Below are 26,976 nucleotides of genomic sequence, written 5' to 3'. Positions count from 1 at the left end.
ACAGAACATTTCACCCAAACACAAAAGAATATACTTCCTTCTCAGAAGCTTATAGAACTTTCTGAAAAACTGGCTATGTACTTATACATAAAGCAGAAAGTCTCAACAAATATAAGAAAATTGAAATTAGACCCTGTATTCCATCTGACCAACATGGATTAAATCTGGATAACATCAACAGCAGAAAGTTTAAAAACTCATAGACACTGAGCAACTCACTATGGAATGAAAATTGGGTCAAGACGGAAACCAAGGAGGAAACTACAAAACTCTAGAGTTGAGTGAAAATGAAAACACAACACATCCTATCCTAGGCGCAAGGAAGTCAGTTCTGGGAGGTAAGTTGATACCACTAAGTATCTACATCAAAAAATTGGATAGATCTCATATTAGTAACTTGATAGCACACCTGAAAGCTCTAGAACAACAACAACAAGATAACACTCAAAATAAGATAGCAAAAAAATAAACTAAGGGCTGAAGTCAATGAAATAGAAACAAAATAAATAAATACAAAGAATCAATGAAAGGAAGAGTTGATGCTTTTGAGAAAATCCATAAGATTGACAAGCCCATAGCTAAATTAACTAGTAGAAGGAAAGAGAAGATCCAGATTAATACAGTTAGAGATGGAAATGGGTCGTGACAGCAGACACTGATGAAATCGAGGGAATAATGATATTCTTTAAAAACCTGTAATCTACCCTAGAAAAACCTAAAAGAAATGGATGAATTTCTTGACATATCTGGCCTTCCAAAGTTAAATCAAGATCAGATAAGGAATTTAAACAGACCTATAACCCCTGATGAAATAGAAGCAGTAATTAAAAGTTTCCTGGTCCAAAAAGCTTAGGGAGAGAAGGATTCAGTGCAGAATTCTATTAAACCTTCAAAAAAGAAATGTCAATACTCCGTAAATTATTCTACAAAGTAGAAACAGAAGTAATATTCCCTAGTTTTTTTTTATGAAGCCACGATTACTCCAATACCTAAACTATACAAAGACCAACAAAATGAATTACAAACCAATATCCTTTATGAACACAGGTGCAAAAAAAATCAATAAAATACCTACAAACCAAATCTAAGAACACATCAAAGTTATTGTCCAATTGTCTGATCAACTTGGCTTCAACCCAGAGAGGCAGAGATGGTTCAGGATACATAAATCAATACACATAATGCACCACATAAACAGACCAAAAGATAAAAACCACATGATCATCTCATTCAATGCAGAAAGGCCTTTGACAAAACCCCATCATCCCTCTATGTTAAAAGTCCTGGAGAAACTAGGGAGACAAAGGACATACCTCAGTACAATAAGGTATGTTACAGCAATTCCACAGCCAGTGCCAATGTAATCAGAGAGAAACTCCAAGCATTTGACTGAAATGAAGAACAAGAGAAGACTGCCCACTCTCTCCACACCTATTCAATACAGTACTTGAAGTCTTAGCTAGAGCAATAAGACAACTGAAGGAGACCATGGAGATACAAAAAGAAAAAAAAAAGTCAGTGTTTTTTATTTGCAGATAATATGATTTTATATATAAAACATTGAAGAAATAAATTAGATACCAGAAGATGAATAGACTTCTCATGCTCATGGGTAGATGGGGTTAATGTAATGAAAATGGCCAGCTTACCAAAAGCAATCTGCAGACCCAACATGATTCCCATCAGAATTCCAACAGTTTTCTTTACAACATTGAAAAAACAATTTTTAGTTTCATATAGAAACTCAAAAAATACAAGGTAACTAAAGTAATATAACAATTCTGATTAATAAAATAACTATGAGAAATAATCACCACCTCTAATCTCAAGTAGGACTACAGAGCTGTATTAATAAAACATCATGGATTGGAAAAAAAACAGACATGTTGATTAGTGGAATTGAATTGACTCAGATTAAAGTCCGCACACCTATGGATACCTGATTTTTTTTAACAAAGAAACCAAAAGTGTACACACACACACACACACACACACACACACACACCAGCATCTTCAGCAAATGGTGCTGTCAAACCAGAAGGCTGCGTGTAGAAGAATGTAAATAGATCCATACGTACCACCCTTCATAAAACAACTCCCAGTGGACCTCAATATAAGGCCTGATTCTGATAAGAGAGGTGGGATAGTGTTGAACTCATGATACAGGAAAACACTTAACAAGACACTACTAGCACAGGCACTAATACCAGCAATAAATGGGACCTCATAAGACTGAAGAGCTTCTGTATAGCCAAGGACACTCGGTTGCCCAGAGCAGCAGGCTACACAATGTGAAAAGACCTGTATCAATTACATATCTAAGTATGTGTGTGTGAATCCCAGTTTGAAAATGGTGTACAGAACTAAACAGTTCTCAAAAGATGGAACACAAAATGGTTGAGAAGCACTTAAACGTTCAACATCCTTAGTCATCAGGGAAATGCAAATAAAAACTACTTTATGATTTCACCTTACACCGGTCACATTGGCCAAGAGCAATAAAACAAATGACAGCTTCTGCTTGTGAGGATGTGGGTTAGGGGAAACCCTTATTGCTGATGAGAGTACACAGTTGTCCTGCCACTGTGAAAATCAGCATGATGGTTCATCGGGAATCTGGAAATTGTTTCACTTTAAGATCCAGCTAGATCACTCTTGGGCATATACCCAAAGTACCTCTACATCCTACCACAGAGATACTTGTTCGTGGATATTCTAATCATAATAGCCACGATTTACAACAGCCAAGCTGTCCATCAACTGGTAAATGAATAATGAAATGTGATACATTTACAGGATGGAATATTCAGCTTGTTTTAAAAAGTTTTTAAATTTTCAGATAAATGGATGAATCTAGAAACCCAGACCCAAAGAGACAAATATTGTATGTTTTCTCTTATATGTGGATCTTAGCTTTTAAGCTTTCAATGTGTGTTCTACAGTCCATATAACCACAGAGGTTAGGTACCTAGTAGGGGACCGAGGGAAAGAGGGGATCTCCCAGGGAAGGGAATCTAGGATATATTGTTATAAAGGAACACTGGTAAGAGGGAGCTCTCCTGGGGTGGGAGAACTAAATAGGAAGAGGAAAGAAGAGAAGTGAGGGAGGTGTGGGGAGGGACAACTGACACTAAGAACCACTTGAGGGGCCATATGGAAACCTACTACTATAGAAGCTTCTTCAAATAAATACATATATGAAAGAAATCAAAGTGGTGTCCTCAAATAAGAGACAATGCCCCAACTAGAATCTAATGCCACCAAGTAAAACCTCCAGTCCCAGGAATAGGTTACATATATTCAAATCATTGGCCAAAGTGACACGAAAGAAATTGCCACGAAACATCTCAGGCTATTGCCAAAGCTATTTGATGTTTTCCAAAACCGTTGGTAAGTCCCTGTTGCTGATATAGCACTTACGTGATTCCATCAAACATGGAAAAGTAGAGCTGGTGCCTAACGAGAGGCTTCATCCTGAATGCCTGGTGTTCGTGGTACTGGAAAGTATTCATTCATGCTACCAGAGGAGAAAGGTAACTATCAACCCAGCTACAAACCCTGTAATCTGTAACAGTGATCTGCCAGCAACATATGCTGGTATAATAGTAGCAAAACCATCTGGAAGTAACCCACCACTCTGACTGGACGTAAACACACTCCATGACATGGAACCTGTATCTGACACCTCTGTTGTGGCCAAGAACCCTAGACTAGATAGGCCATGGGCCTAACGGAAAGCCTAATATTACTGTTCTAAAGCTGTGGTCCTCAGCCTTCCTAGTGCTGTGACCCTTTAATACAGTTCCTCATGTTGTGGTGACCTGAGCCATAAAAGTCATTTTTATGTTACTTCATAACCATAACATTGCTACTGTTGTGAATTGTAAATATCTGTGCTTTCCAGTGGTCTTAGGTGACTCCTGTAAAAGGGTTATTCAGCCACCAAAGGGGTTGTGACTCACAGGTTGAGGACCGCTGTTCTAACCAAATCTTATATAAAGCAATATAATATCTCCTAATAACATTCTGCTATACCCATAGATGAGTCTCTACTTCAGCCATCATCAGAGAAACAACTCTGTGCAGTAGATGGGAGCTCTACAGAGAACTGGAGCTGGACAGTATGCAGAAAGTAAAAGATTTTAGAGCAGTTGTAAATGGATGTCTTCATCAAATCATTAACTTAAGACTCGGGGGACTATGCAGAAGACAGGCAGAAGGGATGTAGGAGCTAGAGGGGATAGACGACTCCAAGGAAACAGGGCCCTCCAATCAGGACCGACTCACATATAAATTCAGAGAGACTGTGGCCACACACACTGCCTGTATAGGTTCAAGCCTAGATGGTCCCACTGCTGAGAAGGGGAATAGGACCTGAGTCCCCAACCCTCACCAAGAAGCTATCTATACTTGATAGCTCCTTGCAACTGAAAATATATTTTCCCCAATGGACTTTCACTGGGTGTATTCACCATACTTCAGGTAGGCCCCACACCCAGCAGTAGGGGTGTGTGTGTGTGTGTGTGTGTGTGATCCTAAGTTTTTTGTTTGATTGGCATTTTTTGTTTGGTTTTTAATGACAGAATGAAAAGGTATGAATTTGGGTGGGTGAGGAGCACATAAAAAAAACTTTTCTATAGAAAAAAATGAGGTTTGGACTTGGGTGTTTTTTTTTTTTTAAACAAATGTGTAGTCATTTTCCAGCAAATTTGTGTTAGCAGACATGTTCTGAGACCCCTCTTTTTGTATCTAGAGTAGTAACATCTGTCTTTCAGGGCTATGTAGCATGTATACGTAGGGTAGCAAACAGTGTAGCTGGCACAGAACATGCAGGAAATGTTCATTCCTTGTCTCCAAAAAAGATAGAAAGCTTAGGGTAGTAATGGCAAGAATTTGAGTAGGTTTCGTTTTGGTTTTGGTTGTGGGGGTGTTCAAGACAGGGTTTCTCTGTGTAACCCTGGCTCTCCTGGACATAACTTTGTACACCAGGCCAGCCTCGAACTCAGAGATCTACCTGCCTTTGCTTCCCAAGTGCTAGGATTAAAGAAATGCAGTACTACCTCCAGCTGAGGAGTAATTTTTCAAGAACTAAGAAATGTTTTTGTTTTTTTTCCAGACAGGATTGCATGTAGCTTGAACTAGCCTCAAATTTATTAAATAGCTGAGGATGACCTTGAGCTTCTGATTTTTTCTTCCGTGCCTCCCTAGTGCTAAGATTCCAAGTGTGTGCCACCTCTCTCGGATGCTATGCTGGGGACTGGACCTAGAGCCTCTTGCATGCTATGCACGAACTCTACTTAATGGTTGTTATCTCCAGTACTTCTGTGGATACTTTTAAGAGCAATATGTATTTGTGTGCCTTTGCAGATAATAAGGAAGAAATTACTGTGTTTGCATCATGGATAACACAAAGGAGAAGGACAACAACTTCAAAGACGACCTTCTGCTCCGGATGGGACTAAATGATAACAAGGCAGGAATGGAAGGGTTGGATAAGGAGAAAATTAACAAAATTATCATGGAAGCCACAAAGGTATGTTCTCAATTCTTTCAATATCTATGATTTACTCAGTATAAAACCATTAAATTTGATTTACTCTCCTTTTCATTCATTAAAAATATTTTAATATAGCATTAAGCTATGAAACGTGTACATACCTTTCAAATCTGTTGTTCTTGCTACCAAGCTTTCTACTTTGAATTTGTATAATATGCATATAAAAGCAAAAGAATGTACATGGTTTTTTCCTCTTTTTCTTTTCCCCCATGTAAATGAATATTATAATTGGATGGGGGATTATGCTTGCATATGTGGATGTAGTTTATTGATCAAATCAGAATTGTTACTGATTGACAAATAAGTCATTCTTATTTTTTGTTTTTATAAACAGTACTTCAGTGAGTTTGCTTTTTTTTTTCTTTTTTTTTTTTTTTGAGGCAGGGTCTCACTGTATAGCCCTGGCTGTCCTGGCAGTCATTATGTAAACCAAACTGGCCTTAAATTCATAGAGACCTGCCTGCCTTTGCTGGGATAAAGGCGTGTGCCACCGTGCCCCGCTCACACTTACTAATCTTATATGTGTGCAAGTGCAACTGTAGAAGAGATATCTAGAAATGGAATTGCTCGATAGAATACAGATAACATGTATGCAATTTTTATGAGTTGCTAAATAAAGAACCACTCTGTCTATTTATATCTCTCCCTCCATTATTTGAATTTATATATCACCATATCAAAACTGTAAGACAAGACTGTGTTTCTGAATGTTAAGATTTGCCGAGTTGAGGTAATCATTTAGCACCAACAACTCAGTCAAAAAATGGTCAAATGATATGAATAGGCATTTAAGTGAGGAAGATGCGCACATGTCTCAAACATGAAAAGATGCTCAACATCAGTAGTCACTAGAGAAGGCAACTTTAAAAATCTGGGAGAGGGCTGGAGAGATGGCTCAGTGGTTAAGAGCACTGACTGCTCTGCCAGAGGTCCTGAGTTCAATTCCCAGCAACCACATAGTGGCTCACAACCATCTGTAATAGGATCCGATGCACTCTTATAGTGTGTGTCTGAAAACAGCTGCAGTGTACTCATATAAATAAAAAATAAATCTTTAAAAAAAAATCCCTGGGAGATGCCATTCACACTATTATTAGCCAGAATTAGCTATATATATACAGTAACTGTAATAATTCAGTCATGGAAAACAGTTTGACAGTTCTTCAAAGGAACTTGCAGTAAGACACAGAAATACCCTATCAAATGCATATCAAGAGGAATGACAATGTGTGTCCGTGCAAAACTGTTTATAAATAATCTCTATACCAGCATTTTCATGAGAGCCAAATGTAGAAATAACTCAGTGCCTGCAACCTGATCAATCGACGGCCACTGTGTTCAGTGGTGGAACTATTGAGAATTGGTTCAGTGGCTTATCTGTTTTCTTTAATGACTTCATGCTAACATTCTGAAAAGAGACAAGTAAAGGAGAAAACTGATGAGCTAGCTGCTGAGACTTGGACATGCCACATGGACATACCTCAGTGAAGGCTTCTGGTCGTTTTGATTTGGTTTCTAATGCAAATCTTAACTCAAATTGCTTCTAGGTAGTATTGTCTCACAAGAATTACATGATTTAAGGAGGTACGTGCGTGCGTGTGTCTGTGTGTATGTCTGTGTGTGCGCGTGCATGCGTGCATGATTTGTTCACTGTTGAATTTAGGGCCTCGTGCATGCTAGAGAAGCATCCTTTACACATAAGGAAACTGATGCAGAAAGGTGAAGTAATTTTCAGATTACCCAACTAACTTTTGAAATCACTGTAACTCCAGAGTCACACTGTCAACCACTAAGTTACATACTACAGCGTTCCTTTCCCTCTGAAGCTTGTCTTCTGCTTTGGGGCTCTGCAGGGGTCCAGATTTTATGGAAATGAGCTCAAGAAGGAAAAGCAAGTCAACCAACGGATTGAAAACATGATGCAACAGAAAGCTCAAATTACCAACCAGCAACTAAGGAAAGCCCAGTTACAGGTATTTATTCAGTTGCTGCGGGGAAGTTGGTAGAATAGTAATTGACAACAGAAATGCAGCACCTTTGAGTCATAATTGTAAACAGGGTGACGTGGAAGTGGGCATTACATTGCTACGCATGCGCGTTCAGCAGGCACGCATGCTCGCTAAGCCTTGCTCCGCACCTTTCCCTGTGCAGAAGAGGAAGTGAAGTCTTGGGTCACTTGTCTGGCTTCAAAGGACAGACAGTTGGCAGGTTTGGGATTTGACCAACCCACAGCATATGTTGTTTTATTGTGTATGTGCTTTGCAGCTAGACAAGGCTGTAAGACAAATATGGCTGATTTGAGGGAGAGGAACTGGGTGGGGACTCTTAACTCTTTATATTAGACTGACCATGTTTTAGTAAAATAAAAACTTATACTAAAAGTTAAATACCAGATATGCATACTTGTTTTTAATGAAATGATTTCTAAACACCTAGAAATTTTTGTGTTCTCCAGAAATTGTGGGAGATGGGGGTGGAGATAAAAATATTCAAAGTTCTCTCAGCTACTAGAAGTCATTTCAGTGGAAAAGTTCTGAAGAAATCAGGGTTCAGGGGACCCTATGGAAGACTGACAGCTCAAGGCAATCATGTTTCTGCTGATCAGACTAAAGTTGTAGATGAGTTCATTCTCTGTTAAAGTCTGACTCAGTGTTAACAAGGCACTGGGTACCAGAAAACACTCTACAGGTAAGGAGATGCACATAGAAGGCAAAGTAGTTTTCATATTACCCAGAAGTGAGCATACTAATAAAATTGTTGTATGAATCTAACATGCTACAAAATCTTTATCTTACAGTGGAGTTCAGAGATCATACACTTTCTTTACTGAACTGTATCATTTTTTATAAACACTTTTCCAGAATATTATTTTAATTTGATGTTGGTAGTGGTGGTGGTAGGTATTTTCTTTTTTGATTGTTTGTTGGTTTGTTTGTTTGCATGTGACAGGATCTCACACTCCAGCCCCGATTGGCCTCAGCCTCCTGATTGTCCTCTTATTTCAACCTCCAGGGTCCTTTGATCACAGGTGTAAGGGACCAAACCCAGTTACAAGATAATTTTCAAGTGACTGCTAGTCTCACAAAAGATGACCCGTGTGTTGGATCAGTCATCATTTTTGCCACTTCATAGCATTCCACTGTGTAGAGACACCCTAATGCTTACATTACCCGACCTTGGCTCCTGTCTTTATTTTATATGTACCTGTGTTGATAGTCTTCTGTCTTTGTACACTGGTACAGTTAGTTTCATTGAAAATTATATTAATTTACATTTTCAATTACGCAAATGTTGCTTTCGTCAAACGCTTCTTTAAAACCAGATTCCATCAGTTTTGTTACTCTTTTCATGCTGGTTTTTAATTGCCTCTTATTGAGGCAGAGAAGAAGCTTTCCTCACATGGCACTCACCCTCTCATTATGAGGGGGTTCTTTTATTCTGTTTGTTATGAGACAGGTTAAGTGGGTGGGATAAGAAAACCGAAGTAACAGTTTCTTCTTATATAATAAGAAGTAATCGCTTGTTACATTACTGTTCTGTGGAGAGAGGAACAAACATACATTCACCCAAGATAGGTACTGATGACAGACTAAAGAAACAATCCCATAAAAGTCTGGACTGGTGAGCCAGTGAGGGAGAAAGGATGGGGTTGCCTATGGGAGGATGAGTGACGTTGCAGTCCATCAGGGGTGATGGCCTAAGTTGGGATAGATGGAGTCCCTCCTTCCTTCAGCTAACCTTCTGTAGCTTCATGTAGTTAGCACCTCCCCTGACCATGTGCCTCCGGGCAGGAGTGTATACAGACGGGGACGGGTGCACAGGAAGGATCGAATGCTTGTGGTCTAGAGTGAGGTCCAGCTACCCTTTCTTCACTCTTCGTGGGAGGGCATGTCAATAGGATGGATCTCCTGAGGGTCCCTTGCCTGTATTCATAGTTGTTCTGATTTCAGGATGATATTAGCTACGCCGTGCCTACAGTTCCATGCCATCCTTGGCTCTGATTACCATAGTAATTTCTGACACAAATTTTTCTTAAATCACACTATTCTGTTATCTCCTGGTGTTATAATTACTGGTCTGACAAAAGTAATTCATATTCCATTTCCTGGTGAGGAGGATGTAGTGTGGGGGAGGAAGGATTAAAAGCCAATAATCTGCTGTTAAACAAGTGAGAAAGAAGTTGTAAACAATATTTAAACTCACATTCTTTTGGCAGCAAGTCAAGTTACAGGGCCACACATGACTGCAAGAGAAGCTATAAAATATGCTGTCTAGCTGGGTGGCCATCTGCCCAGCCTTTCTGTTTAATGGGAAGAATGGGGAGATATATTTGGAGGTCCAGCTAGCAGTCCAATGTTGTCTCTTTCTATATTTCTAGATTTTATTATCAATTTTTCTTCTTTTATGAGATCTTATATATTAAGGATTTTTCTTACCATATATCCTAAATGTGTTTTCAATCCATCTTTTAATTTTGATCACATACTTTAGAAGCTTATCTAATCAAACCCAATGCTGTTCTTTTTGAGATGTTTGTTTTAGGTTCATAGAAAAACTGCACAGAAAGTAAGATCTCTTTGCCCTTGCATGGGCTAGCCTCTAGCCAGCTCTCCCTACCCTCACTTAGAGTAGCCTCTAGCCAAGCACTTTCTCCCAGAAGTGTGCTACACTTGCTGCAATTAATGTGCCTACTATGGCATGTCTTTAGCATGCAAAATCAATAATTTATTATTAATGTTTTATGCTTTAAAGGTATAGATAAGCTTATAGTGGTATATATTCACCATTAAACAGTACCAATAACTCCATTACAATATGAGTTATTGCCCTAAAGTCCTTTGTGACCTATTTGTCCATCCTTCTCTCCTGCTCATGGTGAGCACTGATCTATTCACTCTGTCAGGTCCCACCCTGGCCAGCATTGGAATCACAGTACACAGCCTTTCCAGACTAGCTTCTTTCACTTACTAATATATGCTGAAAATAGCTGAGAATACTTTATGTTGTTTATGGCTTGATAGCTCACTGTTTTCATGTGCTAAATGTTATTCTTTTTTTTCTCTTTTTTTTTTTTTTTTTTTGGCTTTTCGAGACAGGGTTTCTCTGTGTAGCTCTGGCTGTCCTGGAACTCACTCTGTAGACCATGCTGGCCTCAAACTCAGAAATCTGCCTGCCTCTGCCTCCCAAGTGCTGGGATTAAAGGCATGTGCCACCACTGCCCGGCTAAATGTTATTCTTTATCCAGTTGTCTAACAGTTTATCCATTTACCTACTGGAGAACATTGTGTTTGCTTCCAAGTTCTGCCAATTATGCGTAAGCTGCTTACAGATACCCATGCGCTCCTTTATGTGTGGGCATAAGTTTTCAACTCCAGTTAGTAAATGCAAAGGAATATAATTTGCTGGGTCATGTGATTTTAAAAAAATGAACTTTTTTTTTTTTTTTGGTTTGGTTTTTCGAGACAGGGTTTCTCTGTGTAGCCCTGGCTGTCCTGGAACTCACTCTGTAGACCAGGCTAGCCTCGAACTCTCGAACTCAGAAATCCACCTGCCTCTGCCTCCCAAGTGCTGGGATTAAAGAAAAGTTCACTATTTTATAAGAAACTGCCAAACTGTCTTCCAAGATGTCCATACCGTTTGACATTCTCATTGTGAAGGATGAGGGACCCTGTTGCTGTTTGTCTGACCAGTCTTTGAAGTTGTTAGTGTTCTCAGTTCGGGCCATCCTGAGATGTGCAGGATAATGGCGTTACATCATTTTACACTGGATGTCTTCATTGGCATAGAGTGAGGAGTCACATTTCATATGTTAGATGTCGTGTATAAATCTCCAGTGAGGTGTCTTTTAAGGCCTTATGCTTAGTTTTACATCAGATTGAGGGGTTTGGTTTTGGTTTCTATTTATTGAATTTGAAGACTCCTTTGTGTGTTTTGGGTATCAGTCATATACTGGCTCTGATTTTGCAAATATTTTCTTTTAGTTTAACTTATCTTTTGACTCCCTTGATGGTAACTTTCACTAAGCAAACATACAAAATATGTTTTAGTTGAAATGTGAAGGATATTTTTCCAAGGTTAAAAAATTGTATTCTGTTGAAAACAGTGCTGTCTTTAAATTTACCTGATTCTGTAAACAATTTGCTTTCTGGACTTGCTAGGTTTTATTGGTCTGTAATCTACAAATATCTTCAGTAGAAGCTTTACAGACACAGAGGACCATAGCTGGTGTGTTGTTCTGACTTTTGGGAGTTCGTACGAATTTTGCAGCTTAACCTGCTGATAACCTGAAGGAATAGAAAGTGCCTTCCATTGAACAGAAGAATTTCAGATTTTGTTCCAGTTGTATCAAGTGTTTGATGGAACCCTTGCTGGCATCTCTCAGAACAGGAGTGGTAGGAAATGTGTTTTATGTTGATTATTTAATTGTTTCATTTGTTGAACTTCCTCTAAAAGAAGCTGTGTGCATGGGAGGAGGCGGAGGAAGTCCCAAGGAGACAAGAAGGTCTCAGAGAACAGAGATATTTTCATAGGAAATGTTTCTATTTTGGACTCACATTTTCCACATGCTAGATTTTATTATGTGTGATATGATAGTGTAAATTCCTGCTAGTCAGGTCGAAGTAAGAAGTCTGCATGTATAAGCTAGGTCGTTCATTTGTACCCTCTTTGAATATTCTCTACTGGACCCTACCCTCTTCACACCCCTGGAAGACAGTCATCTGATTGTTGTTATATAAAATATCTTCCAATGAGCTCATAAACTGAATAAACAAGCATCCACATTCTACTAAGTGAAGGCTGCACAGCCAGTCTGTGCATTTCGGCCATTTCAACAACTGCCTTCACTAACTTGGACCAACTCGGTAGACTTTATGGATATACTAAGTCAAAATAAAAAGTAATATTTCCAAATATTGTCCTAAATGTAGTAGAAATTGAAGATTTTAAAAAGAAATTACATTAGTATAGAGTATGGGTATAAACTGTTAAGACTAGAGTTGATCTGAATTTGTCCAGTGTTAAAGACTGTTCAAAGTCTGGTAGCCACATGTGGTATTCACGCCTCTTACCCCAGCACTCAGGAGGCAGGCAGGTCTCCATGAGTTCCTGGCCAGCCTGGTCTACATAGTGGGTTCTAGGACAGCCAGGACTACATAGAGTTTCCAAAACAAACAAAAAGCATCAACAAAGACAAAAACCCAAAGCTTTTGTTGGGAAGGATTATAAGGTAATGAAAGAAAACAAACTTTGAAGTAACCTGTTCCCCAAGTCCACCTCTCCCGTTTGCCAGCTCTCTGACTCAGAACAAATTTCTTAATCTTAGTAAACTTCCCTTTTCTCATTTATAAGACTGATCATTGTAATCTCGGAATTACTTTGACTAGTTAGTGGGTTTATGTGAGAAGCACTTAACATAGTAAATGACATATGCAATAACTGTCCCTTCTACCTTACAATGAGAGGTCTGCAAGAACTTTGTACAAGCATCTCTTCATTCCTTCAGCAACCTCTGCCATTAGTTTATTACGAATAAGGATCACAAGAGAGGGCCAACTTAACCACTGTTGTGTGCCTAATGAGAGGCGTCGCTGAGACCCAGAGCAGAGTCCCTATTTTTAACCCCAGTGACACACGAGTTCTCAGAAGTAACAGGAGGAAGAAGGTAGATGTTACAGCCTCAGAGTAGACTGTGAAAGGCCTTCAGGGGAAAGTGTGATAAATGAACCATGAATGAGAAGTAAAGGGAGAAACGTTGGAAAGCTGAGGCGCTGAACATCTGGATGAGCAGAGCGTTCAGTCAGGACGGGTGGGTGACTAAGGAGATAGTAAAGGGAGGTGGAAGGGATGAGTCACACTGAGACTTCCTCTGGGCAGCTGCAGGCTTGCATCAAGTACAAATGAGAAGTTCTCAGAGGAGACTGTCACAGCGATAAGTTATGAGCGGGAGGAGTTTTCCCTCGTGGTTTGCTTTCCATTTATCTTTTGGTTCTTTATATTATTCCAGGCCAAAATATTTCAGATGCCACTCCCTTATTCTTACTTCATTCATATTTTAGGCATATTGTAATTATTATAGCTTATCTAATACAATAAGGGCCACAGTGGAAACAAGAAAGAGAACAGTTCTCTGGCACAGAAGACAGAGCTGCAGCTGAGTTCTGTAGGATGCTTGAGTTGACCCGTGAAAGCTGTGGCAGAGCTCAGAGAGGTATTCTAGAGAGGGGCAGCCCAAGAAGACGGAGTCCCTGAGGTCAGTGAGAGCGGCAGGCTGAGCAGGAGTGGCCTGTGTACACTGGTGTCTGCTACAGGCAGGATTCGGGGGCCTTGTTTCTAAGAGAAGAACTGCAGTTTTAGGCTCCAGCTAGTGAGTGGCTAGTGTGTCTGTTCTAAGACCATGAAACAAGTATTCTGTAAGTGAGGGCAAGGCTGGAGACGGCTTGGGCTTGGGGGGTGGACAGGCACAGCATACCTTCATGGCTTTCCACATGACATAAGTTGCTTTCATTTAAGAGCTCACTGGTTTCTCCGGGGCTGTTTTCCTCTCTTCTTGGTTGCTATGTTATGCCTCTGTTGATCCTTTCAGTAGTAGATTTCATGTTCTGTATGTGGTGTGCTTGTTTTATAGCTGTCTTCTGTTATGATTTATGTTAATGATCTGGACAACTTCCTTATAGGTTGTCAAAATTAAAACTGTCCCATAGCCCTTTGCAGGGTAATCTGGGAAAGCACATATAGAGCATTAGTAGAGGCAGCCCTACAAACAGTATGGGGTATGGGGATGTTTGCTATGTAAACTTTTCTTTATTTGCCTACTTTATTTCTGTCTATGTTCATTTCTCTTTTTTCTTTCAATCCAATAATTTTTCTCCAAAGAAGCAAAAAAAATTTTTAAAGTTTACAATTCTGCACTGTTGTATTTGACATGTATATTAAAGTTTTAATGAAAAACAAGCCACATCTTCAATTTTTAAATGGTATTTGTATAGAATAACAATTTCTGATATTAGCTCTTGTCCTGGCTAGTTTTATGTCAACCTAACACAAGCTAGAATCAGGGAAAAGAGACTCAACTAAGAGAACGCCTCCGTAAGATCAAGATGTAGTCAAGCCTGGAGGGCATTTTCTGAATTAGTGATTGACATGGGAGGGCCCAGCCCATTGTGGGTGGCGCCACTCCTAGGCTGGTGGCCTGGATTCTAGAAACCAAGTGGGCTGAGCAAACCATGAGAAGCTAGCCAGTAAGCAGCACCCTCCATGGCCTATGTCAGCCCCTGCCTCCAGGGTCCCTGACCTGTGTGAGTTCCTGCTCTGACTGCTCTCAATGATGCTGGAACTGTGAGTGAAATAAACCCCGTCTCCCCAAGCTTCTTTCCTTCATGGTGTCTCGCCACAGCAATAGAAACCCTAACCAAGACAGCCCTGCAAATATAGTTTTACAGAGGAATATTTACTTTGTACTTGAGCATGTTCGCTTGTACATTATGCAGCATTCCGCATGCGCCAGAGGTATAATCTCTTATTGTACATTTCCTTTGTTCGGTTTTAAGACTTTAACAATTTGAGTCAAATGGGAATTGTTTAATTTGCCTAAATCGAAACTTTCCGTTATAATAAGTTTCTTCAAATTAGTTCAGCAGAAGCATCATTTGATGGGGGTAACTGGGATAGCTCATTTCTTCATTAAATACTTGGTAAGTTCCTGCTATATTCCTGGAAGAATAGAAAGAAGAATCACTAGGAACTTATATTTGAAAATAGGCTATCAGAGGGCTCAGTGGGTAAGGCACTTGCTGTGTAAGCAGGAGGACCTGTGTTTGGGCCCCAGCACCATGTGAAAGTTGGGTATGGCATCCTGTGTGTAAGCCCAGCACTGGGCGGGGTCCCAGGAGCTCAGTGGCCAGCCCGCACAACCAAAACAGCAAGTTCTAAGTTCACTGAGGAATCCTCTTTCAAAAGATAAGGGGAAAGCAACAGAGGAAGAGACCCAAGGCACTGTGGCCCGAGCACACATGCGTAGGCAAGCATTCACAATTACACACAAATTCAAAAGACAGTGACTAAGAATAGGCTGTCATTGTGAGAAACAAAAGCAGTTACTAACCTTAATAATAAACAGTAAACTACTTACCTATGGATATAAGAAAATATATACCTGATAGGTAAGTAGATGGATGTATGAATGGACGGATAAGTAGATTGGCAGATAGAAAGATACCTTCTGAATTAAAATTAATGATTAATGATGTTTTGATATCATATTGTCTAAAAATATGTTTTAAAACTTAAGGTTGACAGACTTGCAATGGAGTTAGAACGGAACCGGGATTTGAACAATACCATAGTTCACGTCGACATGGATGCTTTCTATGCAGCTGTAGAAATGAGGGACAATCCGGAACTGAAGGAGAAACCCATCGCCGTAGGATCCATGAGCATGTTGGTAAGTAGGTAAAAATTAAAAACAAGAGAGGAACTGCATAGGATATTCAGGCAAGCCTACTGAGGCTCGCCAGTTTGCTGAGTACTTTTTCACGCGTCCAGGTGGCCTATACAAGCTCAGTTACTGAATCCTGTCAATATAACTGATCATACTAATTTTTATTTCCATTTAGAACAATAACAAAAAAAAACAGAGAAAATGAATAACTGCACCAAAGTACCAAACCTAATAAAACAGCAGAGTAGCATTGTATTCTTCCACTGCAAATTAAATTTTCAGAAGTGTTCTAGAGAGAGTGGAAGAACAGGCAAAGGAAATGTTATGTTTTGAAGGTTTGCACACTGGCTTGCAGACCAAGTCTGGCCTGTCATCACTTTTTGTAAAGAAACTTTGTTAGGACAAAGGGCTGTGGCACTTACTTATTACTGTCACATTCAAGGAACACAACCGAATAGAGTTGAATAATTGCTAACAAAACACATGTGCAAAACCTCCTGCAATTATGTGTCTCAGAGCTTTACAGAAAGTGTTGCCAGCCCCTATTCTACAATAACATAGTTTGTTAATATATTTAAAGTATAATTAATTTTTTCCACAACTCAGAATCATTTGTCTTTCTGACCACTAAGTTGCCTTTTCTTTTGGCTGTCTTAAATCAAAGCGAAGGGAACAGGAGCCGTGCCTGTGGCTGAAAACGTATTCACTAACAGGAGGCATCTGTCTACAGCCTCAGCACTCAGAAATACACCACATGTCGTCTGAAAGCAGCCGCCAGGATAGATAGGTATTAGTATCACGAAAACACTAGAGAAGCAAGGGGACTTGCTCCTCGTGGCAGCCTCCTTCCAATGCCTAGATAACTGTAACCTGTGGCCTACAATTTCTTTATTATGTGCCTGTAATCCATCATGGGCATGCAGGCAACTAGCGATCCGCTCCTAAAACAATGCTTGTTGAAGTGTATTCCCCTTTCCTATAAACCAATGCATTCTAAAAGGAAACCAATAATGCATATATGTATATGTGCATAATTACATACATTCTGTAGCCATGTTTGAGCTAAACTGGGTGCTTTTGAAACCCTCACATATTTTCTTCCCAACCTAAAAATTAAACTTGAAGTTCAAAATTGTTATTTTTCTGTGCTGAACTGACAGTTTTCCCTTCTGAAGACAGTTGAAGTTAATTGGTTTTTTTTTTTAAGTAAACTCATAAAAAAAGTTTATCTACACGTTAGCAGAAGCGATGCTATGTGTTAGATTGTCCCAGTCTGCTACTCATAGGATGCTTTGGTGAATTTGGTGGAGTTTTTTAATTTTTTGAGTTGACACTGAGAATCAGCACTTCTTCCCCATAGCAGCATCCAGGGCTGCATAAGCCACCTCTTCTTTTTTCACAGACAACTCTGTTTTTCCTCCTAATTCTTCAGTTTATACAAAGATCAGTAGAGAAAAACAGAGTTGTCTCTGTTTTCTGGGATCTGGGACATGAGAAATCCAAGATGGATTCACTGAGGTCGAGCGTTTCCACGGTGGTGATTAGAATGGCCTCCGCCTCACACTTCCTTGTCTCTGTGTGGTGCCCAGACACTAAGTGCTGTAATTTTCCCTTTTAACATGCTCTGAGTACTTTATAGTAGTTGCAGAGCCGTAAACATCAAAAGTGGAAGCTGCAAGCTCTTCAGACTGAGGCTGCAGGACCTACAGCTTCATCTTCTTCTCCTTCCTGTAGTTTAAGTCACTGGGCAGGTCGCCGGGCAAGAACTACGCTCTGCCTTCTGATAAAAGTTAAGTGTAAAAGTATTGTGGCTGCTATTGGCAACGTACTTACAAACCCAAGATGAGAGGGACTCACACCTTGTAAAACTGGTTCTTCATTAGATCTAGCTTTCCTGTCAGTGTCATCAGATTTACTTAGAATTAATAAATTGTTACTTTATGTATAGGAGAGTTTTGCCTGCACATATGTCTATATTACTAAATGCATCTGGTGGCTGGTGACTCCAGAAGCCAAAAGAGAGCACTGGCTCCCCTGCAAATGGAGTAACCATGGTTGTGGGCCATGGTGTGGGTTCATGGTATGGGAACTGACCCCAGATCCTCTGCATGAGCAGCCAGTTCTTACTCTGAGGCACTGAGCTGTCTCTCAAGACTTACTTAATTTTAAAGCATTGCCTGGCCTCTCTAGTGCCATCTGCACTTTCTCTTCCAGAGCACAGAGCAGGGATCAAGATAGTTTGAAATACTGTCAAGATTTTTGTAATGTCTTTTCACGATGATTAAAGGAAATCTGATACTTTTTTTTCTGAAATAATTCTGTCATATGATATGTGGCCTGCATTTCTCTAGCACTCACTTAGATTCCAGATAAAGGCTCCATTCATTATTACACTTTGCTGTAGGTGACATTAGGGTCCTGCACTTGACCGGGTCCACTGGCAGACACCGTCATGAGCAGGATTTACAAAATACTCTTGTGTTTTCATTCTCAGACTTTTTAGTCTCATGTCCTAGCCAAAGTGTTTTTGAAAAAAAAAATCAAACCTTAAAAAATAAAACTCAGTTTTGAAGTCCTTTTTAATTTTTTAAGCCCTTCATTTTAGAGACATATATTGCTGATCAGATTTTAGGCCTTTAAGTTTTTGTTCTGATAAAAAAAATTTCCCAGATAGGAAATGTGTGCTGCAGCTTGAGGATCTCCAATACAAGACACGTGAAATACACTTCTAAAAATTCTGTATCTGGGCCTTCACCTGCGTGCACACGGATACACATGAGTGCACATGAATACATGTGCATATATGTACACAGACACAACATGGGTTTGGATTTTGGAACATTTTTTATTTCAGACTTCCCAATTAAGGATGGTTAACTGAAAAAAAATCTATATAAACATTCCCAAATATAAAAATTTAAATGTGAAATACTTCTGGTCCCAAACAATTTAAACATGCTCTCCTTATATTGTTCTATGCTAATACTTGCTATACATGCTACTTTGTGTAATATGTGTACTATTGATATTTTCTTATTACTTTATAACTGTTCTATTTTATTTACTGGTAGTTTCCACTATCACCCAGGTTTAGATAGATATGATATTACATATGTACTAGTCAGGGTTATACCATATATATATAATATATATTATATGTATTATATGTATATATGTTTATACTGAAGCTTAATTACTAGAAATATTTTTTAATTATTTAAAGCCATTATTTGCTGTGTAGAACTGGATGACCGTGAACCTCAAACTAATAGTTCTCCTTCCTTAGACTCCTAATAGCTGGAATTACAGATCCACATCCACTTTGAAGAATTTTTCATTGTCCTGCTTATTACCTGGTATCATGCTATAAATTTAGAAGTAATACTGAGACAGGGTCATGGTTTTTAAGAAAGTCAAGATGTGGTTCAAGACAGTGGCTTATAAAAGAAATGCCCTTGAATTGAAAATGCACATCAGTAATGTGTGTCTTATGAATGCACTGATCGATATGTCCATTTAGGGTTGTTTATTTTCCCCTATGGGATCCATTTTCTTTCAGTCTACTTCAAATTACCATGCAAGGAGGTTCGGTGTCCGTGCAGCCATGCCAGGATTTATTGCTAAGAGGCTCTGCCCACAGCTTATTATAGTGCCCCCAAACTTTGACAAATACAGAGCTGTGAGTAAGGAGGTAAGTGGACGTCTCACCCCAAGCCCTTTTACTGCCTTTCTGTCACCTGAACAGCTCCAAATGCCTGTCAAGGTTTGGTCTCACCTATAGTGAATGGTGAGCTGTGTACAATATGCAGAACACACCGCTCTGTTTCCCTTTGGTCTCCCCTATAGGGAATGGTGAGCTGTGTACTGTATGCAGAACACGCCATTGTATTTCCCGTTGGTCTCACCTATAGTGAATGCAGAACTGTGTATAGTGTGCAGAACACACCGCTCTGTTTCCCTAATTATGGTCTCATTTATAATGAATGTTGAGCTTGTACAGTTTACAGAACATAGCACTCTTTTTGCCAACCCTTTGCCTTCCATGTAGTTTTCATCTACTCTCAATCTGCCAAATCTTTCAAAACTTTGAATAGCCTTAATAATTATAACACAAAGTCAATTTTCAATATTTCTCTCCATGAAAATTTTTCTAAAACAATCTAATATTTCTAATATATAGAACCTATAGATTCATCATTAATAACTTCAATCTATTCTAAATAAATGTATTATTATTTTTGTTGTTTGTTTTATTCCAGGCTAGCCTGGAACTCACTGTGTAGCTCAGGCTAACCTTAAACTCTTGAGTGCTAGGGTTGCAGGCATGGATCCCCAAGCCTCTCTCTGTGCTTCGAAATAGTAACAAAATCCCCTTAGTTTCATTAGTTGCTTTGCTTGCTTCATAATCTTTCCCAGGTACTTGACCATGTAATGCAAGTAGACTTTAAGGAAAAGGGATGTCCCCTTACTTTGAAAAGAGTAGAGTTCAGAGGTTTGTTTACTTAGTAAAATTCTGAACTATCTATGTGAAAAGGTATCATTCTTCTATTTTCATTAAATCTGATTTGTCATACAGTACAGGGACTTAAATCCTGAGTTAAAATCAAGTGTGTGTGACTTTTAGACCGCTGTTATAAAATGGAAATGGCCAGAGACTGCTGTCTGAGGATGGCACTGTGGAGGCCAGCTTCGACTACTTAAGTCATTTGGAGGCCAGCCTGAGCTATATGAGACCGAATTTCAAAGAAAAAAGGAGGAGGAGGAGGCAGCATCTATCTTGATATAAAGATATATTTTTATTAATTTTTAATTGCATGTTATATTTATGCCTGTTTGTGGTAGGCATGCATGTGCAATTGTCTATGACGTCAGTAGATTTCCTGGAGTTAGACCGAGAGATGACTGTGAGACACCTGAGACAGGGCCAGGAGCTGAACTCTGGAGCTCTGAAAGAGCAGCGCGTGCTCTTAATTGCTGAGCCATCTCTGTAGCCCTGGCATGACACTCGCTACCATTCAGACATGCAAGGGAGCTTTAAATTCATTCATTTTATTCTACCTTATTTTCCCTAGAAATATCACCCCTATATCAAAACAGTTTTATTAATTTTATTAATATCAAAACAGTCTGTTAAATCAATTGCTTTATGCCTACTTTTGAAAAAGTGGTAGGCAAAGGGAACACAATTTTGATAGTTATTTTTTCTGTATTTATAGTTAAAATAAATAAACTATTAAGTACAGATTTTAAAAAAATCTTATAAAGACTTTGTAAGAAAAAAATCTTGACTCCTACACAGTAAAATTTCTAATGGTATGACCATGAGTGCAAAGTTATATTCAGTTGTCTGTCATCTGGTTATTTATGTAAGTTAGAAAAAAACCTTCAAATTTGAGCAATGTCTATCTAGTTAATATATCAGCTGAGTGTTACATGTAAATGCAGTATTAATGTTTCTGGCCTGGCTAGTGAGTTTAAGGATCATCCATTTCTGTTTTGTCCAAGCATTAGGATAACTTTTCTGTTCTTAGAGCTAAGTGCTTGGTGTTTCGGAGAGCGGTCTATTTTAGTTCTTGTGGCAGTGATCCATGGACGGGGGGTGGGGGTGGGGGGTGGGGGGGGGTGAGAGGTACTGAGCCACTCCTCCAGGGAGCAGCTCTCATTCAGTCTTGGTGACCTACAGGTACAGACTTTCCAGAATGTCACTTTCACTAGAAAGATACTGTTTGCATCTGTTGCAGAGTGGTTTCCTCTGCCAGAACAAAGCTATGCAAGGCACTCTGAAGAAGGGTATGCTGATGCACATCACCATTTTCCTAATTCCCCCTTAGTTGTTCGTCATTGTGTTAAGATAGAACAGAGTTATTTTTATATAAAACAAAAAGTTTTCTAGTGATATGGCAGCTTTTACACTTTAGATGAAGAGCAATTCAGCAAAGACCTTTTCTATGGTATAGGTTATTTTGGCAACCATTCCCTCTTATTTCCACTAATTCTTTGATAGTTAAGACAAACAGTAAACCACTCCTCCGTGCTCTCATGTAATAACGCTATTCCATGTGAAAGGCATTTCTGAATTGTATTACCTGTGTATCTAATCTTTGTATATGTCTTTCATGTCACGATGCAACTCCAGACTTCATCTATCAGTTAATGTAAACATGCAATTATACTATAGATATAGCATCTTTCCCAGTCCCGATTACTGTAAATTGTAGCTTTATTTTCTATGAGTACTGTTCATATTGTTATAATTAACTGAAATGTACTGTTCTCTAAAATATGATGGTACTTTACATTCCTATTTCAAATGAATAAGAATCTTCACAAACGAAATGAGGGAGAGCACTGTCCTGCCCACTCCTCCTGACTGCAACTTTAAACCTCATTTTTTTTCTTTTCCTACCAGAATACTGTCTGAGATTTATTTGGCTTGCTTGTGTTTCTAGATATAGGATGCTGGGATTCAGGTTGCCTCAGATAAAGCTATTTCGTGGTCTTCTGCTTTTGTGTTCTATTTTAATGCAAAAGAGAATTTGACAAACATCCACTGGTAGTAAATTATTTATTCCTTAAATCCGTGAGCTATTGATTGCAGGATCATTAATATAGTTGCAAAGTAAGAATATTCGTGCTTCTTTTCAGATATGTAAGACAGGAGGTTTTGCTGTGGCAGCAAAATTTAAACTTCTTGTTGTTGTTGTTCTTTTTTGAAGGTTAAAGAGATACTTGCTGAATATGATCCCAATTTTATGGCCATGAGTCTGGACGAAGCCTACTTGAATATAACACAGCACTTACAGGAAAGGCAAGATTGGCCTGAGGACAAAAGAAGATTTTTCATCAAAATGGAAAACTGTAGAAAAATTGGTAAGCAATGCATTAAAACTACCAACTAAAAGCTAACAGGAAGCAGCTCTTTGAACTAACCCAACTCATAATTCATATAGTAAGATTACATTCATCTTTGTAAAAATGAAAAGCCAGAAACTTAAAGTATACCAATGGGTTTTTTAATTAAATATATGCAATCTCTTTTAAAATCAGATGAAAATATTAAATCTCCATATTTTAAGAATTTATAGACTTCTTCAGAGTATTTGCAAAACAGTTATTTTCTTAATATCAAAGCATTTAGATTACACTGAAGTAAAGGAAGCTCTCTGTTTAAAGTGGCTTTTGTTGTTATTGTTATTGTTGATAGGAATCAGGGTTTTTAGAAGTTTAGCCCTAAACACACCAAAACCTTTGGTGATCTTATTGTTCTTTGTTCCCCAGGTTTTCTATAATCTAGTTCTAATACAATAGTGTGGCTGTTTTCAACCCTGCAAACATTCATGAACTCCTCTCCTTTCTTCACCATAGACCTTGCTGTGACACGTGGGGAAGGGCAGCGGTAGACCTGGATGTCTTCCTCTGTCAGTCTTATTTATGCTGGTATTGTAGATCTGACCTCAGGTCCTCAAGCTGGCATGGCAAGTGCTTTACCTGCAAAGGCATCTCCCCAGACCCTCATGATCCTTCTACACAAGCAAAGGATTCGAGACCCCACAGACTTGTATTATTTATCCAAAGCGATGCCATGAAACATTCAGATGTTGCACATTCTCCCTCCAGTCCCTTTGCCAAGAGGGCTATTTCTTCACATGTCTGACCTGTCTTGAATCCGCGAACAAAGTTTACTCAGCTGAAAAGGTGACCCAAAAGGGATTCAGTCACAAACCACAGCCACATTTCATTTGCGTAACTTATTCACAACATCAGAGGGGCTAGTCAGTGGTGGGCAAACAGGCTAGCAACATCCTTGAAAAAAATGGTAGGTGTATAATGGAATCCAATTTTTTCCTTTTTTGTTTGTTTTTGGTTTTTTCCTTTTGTTTTTTGCTTTGTTTTGTTTTTTTGAGACAGGGTTTTTCTACAAAGCCCTCAGCCCTACCTATCCTGGAACTCACTGTGTAGACCAGGCTGGCCTCAAACTCTGAGATTAATTAAAGGCTTGCACTGCCACAGCCATCAGATTCTAAACTTCACACTGTTAGAAGCTCGCCTTGTTTGCAGCAAGTTTATATGGACATCAAATCAAAGCCTCATTACCTTATTTCCTAGGGGGTTGGTCTCTCTTTTTTCTTTGATGGAAACATCAAAAAAAAAAAAGAATAATAGTTTCTGGACACGGAAGCTTGGAACAACAACAAAAAGACTTTGCTCTTTCGGTGTAACCTTATTGTTTGGGCATTAGCGGCATAAAGTCTGATGCCTATTCTGTTAGTTTCTTAGCATTTATGAGACAGGAGAGGAGGGAAATCACTGATTGATTTCAAGCACCCCCTTAACAGTTCCTCTTGCCTTGTGTTTAAAAATGCTTTAGGCTTAAGGTAAGTGACTTACTCTCTGCTGATGCTCCTTTCAGTGTCCAGGCTGATGATGATGAAGTGACATCATATCAGTTTGCTCATTTACACAGTGTTCTGTTTCATATTCTTGAGCAAATGAAATGGCTTAACTTTTGTTTCTTATACATAACTCCCTGTGGGCTGAACTCTTATGACTAGCAAACCTTGTATTTTCAGGGTATTGCAAGTGACAGGTGATTGATGGATCTTTCTTTAAAGTCGGACATCTTCCTCTTTGTCCTTTTATAAAAGATTCTTGGTCTCTAGAAATAGGTGGTGAACTATTGCCTTTATTTTCAAATAAAATATTAAGCATTGTTTTATTTCTGCTTTGCCATACAAATCTAGCTGGCAAGTGTCAGACTGTGCAGGAAACTCAAACGCTACATACTTGAGTACTTGGAATCCACATAGAGTGGTTTTGTTGCTCTAGTTGCTTCAGTAATGGAGAGTGTGAAGGAGTTTTATTCAGGAAGAAGAAGCACTTCAGCAGCTGGCTACATAGCCAGGCCACACAGAAGTAAAGTACAGCTGGGTTGAAAAGATGCCTGTGTTGCTCTGCAGCAGCTCTGACGGTTTCTGACCAGAAACAGCATCTTTGCTTCCTGACATAGAGAGCACCAGTGCGAGTCACTGCAGAGGGGGCTCGGGAACCTGACCAGGTTGCACTGCCCTGCATTCCCTCTATAGCCCTTTACCTTGACTTCTGTTCAGCCGATTGGAGGAAGGGCTTCTGGGTGTCCTTCATTTCAGGTGACCCATCCTCTTACTTCTCTCCAAGTTGCTCTAAAGTTTAAAAATCAGAATGTGAAAATGGGAATGGCCTGAAGCACAGATGCAGTGAGAATAAGTTGTACTGAGTGTGGCCAGCTTATTCAGATTTGGGGATTTCTACCTATAAAGCAACTCACATGCCATAACTAAAGGTCGAAACTAATCAAGTATACTGTTACATTATTTACATATCTTTAAACATTTCCTTCCTTCCTTCCTTCCTTCCTTCCTTCCTTCCTTCCTTCCTTCCTAAAGAGACAGCTCTGGCTATCCTGGAACTCACAGAAACCTGACTGCCTCTGCCTCCCAAGAGCTGGGCTTAAAGGTGTGTGCCATCACCCAGCTTTCTTTAGACATTTTCTAAAGCTAAGTTCATTTTTCAAGTAAAGTGCTTTCAACTGCATCTGGAAACTTAATTTAAGAAATTGAAGCTCAATACATTTTCATACCTATAATCTCAGCACTCTGAAGACTGAAACAATAGAATTAGGAGTTCAAGACCAGCTTGGTCAGGGTGCATAGTTAATGTGAGGCTAACCTAAGCTTTAAAAAAAAAATGTAACTGTTGCTTCTGTATTTACCTTGATTTGAGAAATATACGTGATATGAAATGGGATCAGAAAACTGTGGTTAATCTTATAAATGCATTTAAATTGTTTTTATCCTATTTTAAGCTTTTAGAGAACAGTTTTTAGTGGATTTATTCATAGGAATATGTTTAGTACTGTCATCCTCCTGCCTCACTCTCCCATGTACTGGGTCCTGTGCGCCAGTGTGCCCAACTACTCTACTACTACTGCTTCTACTTCTTGTTCTTCCTCTTTTTTTTAATCAAAGCTAAAGACCGATCCCAGGGCCTTGCTCATGCGAGGCAAGTGCTCTACCACTGAGCTAACTCCCCAGCCCCGCTACTCTCCTTCTTAACAGTAACATTTTCCAGTGTATTGATGATTACACCTTTCGCCTTAAATTTTGACCTTCATTAGTTGGATCAGACTCTTAAGTATTTGTATAAAGAACTTCTGCTTTCAGGAATAATTTCATTTATAGCAAAGGCACGCTCAATGAAAGTCATATTTTATTAACAAGAAAGTTAAAAGTGAAATCAGCATTTGAAAAGAAACATTTGAGAGTATTTTAATATCTTTAAAGCTTCTTCCATGAATAAAGAAGTTTTTTTTCTCTTCCAAAGCAAAGTTTAATTTTGGTTGCAATTATTTCTACTGTTTAATGCCTTTTCTCCTCATTCCTAACTCTAGCTTAAGAAGATTCTTTTTCTCCTTATAGAAAAATAAAGTGAAAAATATCTCCTTTCATAAAGAAAACATAATGGACATCATAAGTTAATGAGTTTCAACTAAAATATTTCCTTTAAAACATGGACTAAAGAAATGGATGCTGCTCTTTTGAAGGAAAGCCAGACAGCATTTTCTTTATTTATTAAATAGCTGCAAAAGATAATTGGTTATCGTGGTTCCTAGGAAGGAAACTGAACTGCTTTGTCCTCATCGGTGTGGGGGAGAGAGTGGGCACTGATGCCTGTAATTTCACTAGGACAAGCCTTGGGCAACAACTGTCAGGAGTTCAAGGCCAGTGTGGGCTAGGGTAGGCCAGTGTGGGATCCATGGTTGATTGAGGCCAGGGTGGGATCCAGGGTGGGATTCATGGTGGATTGAGGCCAGGGTGGGATCCATGGTGGATTGAGGCCAGAGTGGGATCCATGGTGGATTGAGGCCAGAGTGGGATCCATGGTGGATTGAGGCCAGAGTGGGATCCAGAGTGGGATCCATGGTGGATTGAGGCCAGGGTGGGAT

The 26,976-nt window shown here is 39.2% G+C and overlaps 1 protein-coding gene across 1 annotated transcript in view; it reads left to right on the top strand.

The window, feature by feature from the left end:
* The window catches only part of Polk (DNA polymerase kappa), a 61,458-nt gene that overhangs the window by 16,337 nt on the left and 18,145 nt on the right, over positions 1 to 26,976 (top strand). The window contains exons 2-6 of the mRNA XM_028760090.1: positions 5,368 to 5,533; positions 7,411 to 7,530; positions 15,846 to 15,998; positions 19,555 to 19,686; positions 22,712 to 22,865. Coding sequence (XP_028615923.1) covers positions 5,399 to 5,533; positions 7,411 to 7,530; positions 15,846 to 15,998; positions 19,555 to 19,686; positions 22,712 to 22,865 — 694 coding nt within the window. The 5' untranslated portion in view covers positions 5,368 to 5,398. The remainder of the gene's footprint in view (positions 1 to 5,367; positions 5,534 to 7,410; positions 7,531 to 15,845; positions 15,999 to 19,554; positions 19,687 to 22,711; positions 22,866 to 26,976) is intronic.

This window comes from Grammomys surdaster, unplaced genomic scaffold (genome assembly GCF_004785775.1).
Source record: "Grammomys surdaster isolate TR1022 unplaced genomic scaffold, NIH_TR_1.0 126391, whole genome shotgun sequence".
Classification (NCBI taxonomy): Eukaryota; Metazoa; Chordata; class Mammalia; order Rodentia; family Muridae; genus Grammomys; species Grammomys surdaster.
This window is presented reverse-complemented; position numbering and strand designations above follow the sequence as displayed.